The 7,430-nt window shown below is 42.6% G+C and overlaps 1 protein-coding gene across 1 annotated transcript in view; it reads left to right on the top strand.

Moving 5' to 3' along the window:
• LOC137529000 (cytochrome P450 2C18-like) overlaps positions 1-7,176 on the top strand; it is a 58,922-nt gene extending 51,746 nt beyond the window's left edge. The window contains exons 8-10 of the mRNA XM_068250857.1: positions 789-976; positions 4,387-4,528; positions 6,929-7,176. Coding sequence (XP_068106958.1) covers positions 789-976; positions 4,387-4,528; positions 6,929-7,110 — 512 coding nt within the window. The 3' untranslated portion in view covers positions 7,111-7,176. The remainder of the gene's footprint in view (positions 1-788; positions 977-4,386; positions 4,529-6,928) is intronic.
• Positions 7,177-7,430: the final 254 nt, after the last annotated feature.

Below are 7,430 nucleotides of genomic sequence, written 5' to 3'. Positions count from 1 at the left end.
TGCAGTACGGCTATGCTCTTACTCGAAGAGGAGCTCAACCCCAATCAGATAACCGACAAGCCCTTGTCAGTAATATTTGGAGGGTCCATGCTTGACGACGGGGGAACAGAGGACAGTGGGGGAAACCTCATTAGGATCCAGAGGTTTCACCCTTCTTAGGTAAGTGATTTGGTACCCAAGCTTTCGGCACCTCCACAGCTCTACGCCTAGAGGCTGGTGCCTCTCAAGCCTCTCCCTTGGCCAGACCCTGTCAATTTGAGTATGTTTGTGTGTATCTGTGTACAGTGAGTGCATGTTTGTGTGTATATGTGTTTATTTTTACATTAAAGGAAATCTAAAATTACAAATAAAAAAAACAAACAGTTTAACTTACTTGGAGTTTCTTGTAGCCCCCCGCAGTCATCCTGTGCCCGCACCGTCCTTCCAATACCCTCCGGCCAGCAGCAGCGACCTGCTGAAAGCTGTCCGGACACCCCCTGAATGCTGGCCAGCCACACGTCTCTGTGCATATGCAGTACCGGAAAATTGCTTCTGCGCATGCGCAGAATGCTGTTGGGAGCCTGATCAGGGTGTACACGGCTTGGGGCTACACATGCGCAGTAGCTTCCAACATACCATGATCGGTAAGCTTTCAGGTGGTCGCCACTGCTTGCTGGAAGGTTGTGGAAGGGCACAGCACAGGATGACTGCAGGGGGCTGCTAGAAGCCCCAAGTAAGTTAAACTGTTTTTTTTTGGGCTTTAGTAACCCTTTAATGTTTTCTTTACAACCATGAACTTGTCCTCTCAGCAAAAGTTCAAGAAGAAATAGACCAGGTGATTGGTCAGAACCGCTGTCCATCTGTAGAGGACCGGACCAAGATGCCATATACAGATGCTGTCATCCATGAGCTACAGAGATTTATTGACATTGCACCCTTGGGAGCTCCCCGTGCAGTAAGCCAAACTGCCGTCTTTAGGGGCTACACCATTCCAAAGGTAGGTAAAAATATTCCTTTTACTGGCATCATTTATGATACAGTAAAATAGAGTATGAACAGATAAACTTATCACATTATGTAAATTGTAGGCTACAGCAACATGGAGAATAATCTGTGCTATTATTAATCAATACAAAATGACCTTTGATGATATCCCCTAAAAAATAAGTTAAGAAAGTATACTTACAGTAGATTGATACTTGATTACATAAAAATGCAAATATTATTCCAACTTGCACAGTTTCATTTTCCCTTCAGTCCCTTCATTTCCCCTTTGTACCAAGTGCCTCTCCCACTATATTTTACCAATGATATCATCACCTCCTCCACCCATAGGCCCTGTTTTCATTGGAGTGTCGCGTCCACCACCAAGATGGACTTAGCACGCATACAGCTGCAAGTTCGCTCCCAAATCCATGCCATGCAGTGTAATGTGGATTCAGACAGATGGCCAAAAAATTGATGCAGACAGAATTTGTTTGGGGGTGTGCACACCAATTGGAAGCAATTTATTAAAATCAATAGGTTGTAGTTGTCATGTACGGTCAACAGGGCTGAATTACAGTTCAAAAACCATTTATCTTTGCATATTTAAAATTGATTTTCTCAAAAACTACAATGTCTTTTTGAAGAATTCTTTTTTGGACTTGTACCCAATATTCTACTTAACATATGCAGCAATTTTGGTAGCAATAGCATGTATGGGAGCTTTGCTATTAACCACTAAAGTCGGCACAACATTTCTCGAAAGTGCAAAAAATTACGCAAAATGTTGAAATATTACTATTACATACAAAATTAATTACGATTTTCCCTGAAATTTTGCATTACGATTACAATGCGCAAATGCGAATTTATATGCGAAATTTCGCATTTGCTAAATTTCGGCCCACCGCTGGCTATATTGCCTAGAGCCCCATTTCACCTTAATCCATCTCAGGGGACCAGAATAAAAGGGATTGACAGCAGGTGGAAGCTGAGATCCATTTTAATGTTCAGGCAGCAAAACACATTTTGAAACCACAGCAGTGTCAGATTAAACTGGCTTTTGCCTGGCTGCCAAGCTTCCAAACATTCCATTATCACCACATTTGCTACATACGCCAGAGTCACTTGTGTGAACGTCTCAAATTTTTATTGAAAATACCTTGTAGTGTTTGACAAAATTGTTTTGGTCTCATTAGCCTCCCCCATTCTTCAGTCTACTAACGGAATTTTATTATTATTATCTAAGTCAACTGGTAAAACATTTAAAATGTAAAGTGACAGTACAGTACACATTTACTTTAACTATACAAAAATGGTCAGTATGGGGCTCCCCACCAAAAACACTGTTCAACCCTTGTGCTTCTTGTAGGCTGGTATTCCATCGGGGAATTTGGAGTCCATCAGTGTGGAACTCCGCCTTCCCCTACCCTAAGCAGTACCACATGAATCATAAGAAGGGGAGGTGGAAGAGGCCCCCCTCCTTCCACATAGCACCCTTGTCTAAGGCTATGGACATTGGCGTAGCAATAGGGGGTGCAGAGGTTGCGACCGCATCTGGGCCCTCCCTCAACTGCAATATTAGCTCTTTATTGGTCCTGTTCTTGTTATAATCACTTCTATAGATGCTTTGAATGATAATAATCATTAACAAGCTGCTTCCTATGCCTTTCTTGCACCTCTGACACTGTGGTTGTCCTTGGCGGAGCTGGGAAAAAAGGGCGCAGGCAGCTAGTGGACAAAAAGGGCGCCGCCATTCACTCCCATAATAAATAACGTTTAATGGGCGCAGAGCAGGAAAAAAGGGCGCCGGAGCTAAATAAAGTTTACAAACGGCGCCCGGAGCTAAATAAAGTTTACAAACGGCGCCCGGAGCTGTTTAATGATTTATAACTGAGCTTGTGTTCATTTACGTTTATAAAATGCACCCGTGCCGAATAATGTTTATGAAAATACTAAATATATTTATCTTATTTAAATAATTAAAACATTATTTAAAGTTTTATCCCCCACTGTTTTTAAAACATTATTCACAAAACAAAGCGATCAGTACGTAATGTAAATTGGAATATATTTTTTTATTTAAAATTTTATCCCTTACTGTTTTTAGAACATTATTCACAAAATAAAGCGATCAGTACGTAATGTAAATTGGAATATATTTTTTGCATCCATAATTAGTAAAACATTATTATCCACATAATAAAGGGGGGTCTTAGGTTTAGGCACCACCAGGGGGGTCTTAGGTTTAGGCACCACCAGGGGGGTCTTAGGTTTAGGCACTAGCAGGGGGGTCTTAGGTTTAGGCACCACCAGGGGGGTCTTAGGTTTAGGCACTAACAGGGGGGTCTTAGGTTTAGGCACCAACAGGGGGGTCTTAGGTTTAGGCACTAACAGGGGGGTCTTAGGTTTAGGCACCACCAGGGGGGTCTTAGGTTTAGGCACCAACAGGGGGGTCTTAGGTTTAGGCACTAACAGGGGGGTCTTAGGTTTAGGCACCACCAGGGGGGTCTTAGGTTTAGGCACCAACAGGGGGGTCTTAGGTTTAGGCACCACCAGGGGGGTCTTAGGTTTAGGCACCAACAGGGGGGTCTTAGGTTTAGGCACCAACAGGGGGGTCTAGGGGTTAGGGGTAGGTACAGGGAGGGTTACTTAGGCACCAACAGGGGGGGTCTTAGGTTTAGGCACCAACAGGGGGGTCTTAGGTTTAGGCACCAACAGGGGGGTCTTAGGTTTAGGCACCAACAGGGGGGTCTAGGGGTTAGGGATAGGTACAGGGAGGGTTCTGTGTAAGAGTAGGCTTAGGTATAGTTTTAGTAAAATTTTAGTAATAATTACTAATGTTTTACAACACTTATTACGAACGTACTTATATTTATATCATCGTTATAAAGAATATTTTCAGATTTTATTATAAGAACAAACCATAAATGAAGGTTATTCACAATAATATACAATTATAACAATTAAACATATATTATTGTTTTTTTAATAAAAGTAATTATAAGTTTAACTTTAGAAATAGGGAAGATTAACGTTTTCACAATTTCCGATTTTATAAACATTATTTAATGATTTATAATTTTGTTAAACTTTATTTGTAAACAAAATATAGCACACTATTTTTATAAACCCTATTAATGATTAATTATTATTTAGAGTTTACACCCCGCGCCCTTTTTGTCCAGGCGCCCTTTTTGTACGTACGCGTCCTTGGCAGGTTTTGGTGCGCCATATCAATTGTTATGTATAGAGCGCTGGGGGGGGACCACATGTAAAACTTGCACCGGGGCCCCTAGCTCCTAAGCTACGCCACTGGTTATGGACAAGGGGCTCATCCAAACTTCCTGTATGGCATTTTGTTTTTACTATGCAATTGGCCCCAAGACTTGGTTTCTGCTAATTCTGTGTTATATATTTTAGGGTACTGTTGTGTTTGCCCTTTTGTCATCTGTTCTGAAAGATCCGAAGTATGTTCGTGACCCACAGACTTTTGATCCTAGTCGCTTTTTGGATGAAAAGGGGTCTTTGAAAAAAAATGACATTTCTATACCATTTTCTATTGGTAAGTTAAATAACTGAAGCAAAATGCACAGTGAAAGCTGAACTAGGAGGCAACTGGAACTGGGCATGGGCTTACCCATAGCTGTCCAGTGTATTGCTCAGGGTGGTATAATTGTATAAAGTAAGTCATCTTCATATTAAAATTTCTGCTTCCTAACCTGACTTGTCTTAAATCCCACCTAGTTTACCATGAATCCTATATACTGACCAAAGGTTGTAAGTATGCTTGAGACCTGTGGGCTATGGCTTAGAGTGGGCGGTGCAGTTCTGGGCAGTGGCTTAGTATGGGCAGTGGCTTAGTGTGGGCAGTGGCTTAGTGTGGGCAGTGGATTAGTGTGGCGGGACCGTGCCCATACACTCGTCAGATTGGCAGCAGATAGATAAGAAATGCATCTGATGATCTATCTGATGCGTTTTTAGAACATTTTTTACCAGGATGGAATTCCAATACATTTCAGTTTGAAATCTATTGAAATTCGATCTGATGGCATTTTTTTGCCATCAGATTTCCATTAAGGCCAATGCAAACTGATAAGCAATCTCATCAGATCGACCTACATTTTCCACCCTGCCAGTTCGATGGAAATCCATCGAAATCGGCCGTCGATCGGTCGATTGGCAAACCGATTTGCAATCGCTCTATCGATCGATCGGGATCGATCGGTCGGCCAGAAAATCGGCTGAGTGTATGGGCCCCTTTAGTGTGGATGGTGCAGTTGTGGGCGGTGGCTTAGTGTGGGCAGTGGCTTAGTGTGGGCAGTGGATTAGTGTGGCGGGACCTTAGTGTGGATGGTGCAGTTGTGGGCGGTGGCTTAGTGTGGGCAGTGGCTTAGTGTGGGCAGTGGATTAGTGTGGCGGGACCTTAGTGTGGATGGTGCAGTTGTGGGCGGTGGCTTAGTGTGGGCAGTGGCTTAGTGTGGGCAGTGGATTAGTGTGGCGGGACCTTAGTGTGGATGGTGCAGTTGTGGGCGGTGGCTTGCTGTGGGCAGTGGATTAATGCGGCAGGAGCTTAGTGTAGGTGGTACAGTTGTGGGTGGCGGCTTAGTGTTGCTGGTGGTTCAGTGCGGCGAGCAATTCTTACTAACTCTAACCTTTTTCTTACTGCTACCTCCCCAATACATCTTACCTTAGCATTAACTTAACATTAACTCTTTGCTACAATAGCTAATAGTAGTTTAAACATTCAGTTTAGCATAAGGCCAAGTTCAAACTAAGTATGATGCATAACACCAACACTGGAACAAGTGGAACAAAAAACAAACTCATGTTTTAACATGCATGTTATTTTCATCACAAAAAGAATTGATATGCAACGTGCTCACATAATCCAGAAATGCACTGTAGAAAGTGCATTTGGATAATGTTTAAAGAGAGTCTGAAGGGTTTTAAAATACCTGTATTTATGGAGCAGGCTGCTTCAGCATTATAATCCAAACTAATCATCCCGAAATCCCCAGGGCAAAATTCAGGGCTCCTTCTGGGTATAGGCAGAGATTTGTGCAATAGCTCTGCCTTTGCTTAAATCAATCTCCTACGATCTCCGCCTCTCCTCGCCCCTCTCAGTCTTCTTTCACTGAGAGGGGGTGGGGAGAGGCGGAGTTCGGCGGAGATTCATTGGACTGGAGGCAGAGCTACAGCCCAAAGCTCTGCCTCCCCCAGGCAGCAAAATCCACTACCTGGAAAGTCGTGGAATTTTGCCCCGGGATTTCATGAAATGTGAAATGTAGCTGTAGGGACAGCATTGATTGCTGCATTATTTTTGTGAATGGATTCGCATGAGGATTTGCAGAGTGTGTGGAAGTTAATTTTGACTTTGATATTTAGTAGTGATCCTTACCAGCAGAGCACCATTGAAGACGAGTACTGTAGGAACAGATAACTTGCGAGTGTAATTAGTCGGGGAGCATTGGGGGCTTGCTTTTATAGGCAAGCAGTCCATGTACATGGCTTTAGAACTTCGTCAGCATCTATACGGCATATATCTTATAAGTTCGAAAAGTGTTAATTTGTTCCATCATAATTTTTTGGTGTAATATTCAGCTGTTCCAGCACTGCATAGGGGCTTCTCTTCCTTCCATCAGCAACACACTCCATGCTCTATGGCAGCCTAGAGTGAGTAGCTTCCCCCTGTACTACTCTGCAGAGAAGTAGGGAGGGGTTGGGCAAATTATGACTGACCACTATGCGTGAAGAGGGATTAGGCTACGTGCTGATCTTTTTACGTGGGGGCTGTAGGGGCTCAGGGTGCTATTGCGGTACAAACCCCAGTACTCAGTTTTATTTCTATGTACCTAATACTAAAAACTGCAGTCATCATCAATACATAAACTTTATAAGTTTGCACTCAGTTGACAGTGTTCAGATCCATTAAAATTATAACTGCTGTATTTCTCCCTGACAGGAAAGAGAAACTGCCTTGGAGAAGGGTTGGCCAGAATGGAGATCTTCTTATTTCTAATCACTATCCTACAAAATTTCAACCTGAAATCTGATGAAGATCCTTCAGACATCGATATTTCCCCAATGCCCAACAGCAATGCATCTGTACCCCGCAATTTTGAGATCAGTCTTGTACCCCGATAACGCAATAAATTAAGGAGGGGGGAGGGGTTGGAGGGTTATAATAAAATGCCTACTTTTTAAAACTGACATATTTATCTGTGTGCACCAAATTCAGTTGTAATTAAATTTCTATATCTACACTACAAAGCAGAGGCACTTGTTCAAAGTTGGGGGCCTGTCACCTGTCAATGGAAGCTATGCCCCCCTAATTAGGCATGTTTTAAACACAGTGTATGCTACTTATGTATTATGCAAGCTGCACAAATTGCGTAATGTATGTTGCGTAGTTTGTGTGACACCTAATAAAATTATTAGACATTTTACTGATATTCAGTCAATAC

This window comes from Hyperolius riggenbachi, chromosome 8 (assembly GCF_040937935.1).
Source record: "Hyperolius riggenbachi isolate aHypRig1 chromosome 8, aHypRig1.pri, whole genome shotgun sequence".
Classification (NCBI taxonomy): Eukaryota; Metazoa; Chordata; class Amphibia; order Anura; family Hyperoliidae; genus Hyperolius; species Hyperolius riggenbachi.
The sequence above is the reverse complement of the archived record's forward strand: the minus strand, read 5'-3'. Positions and strand labels throughout refer to the sequence as shown.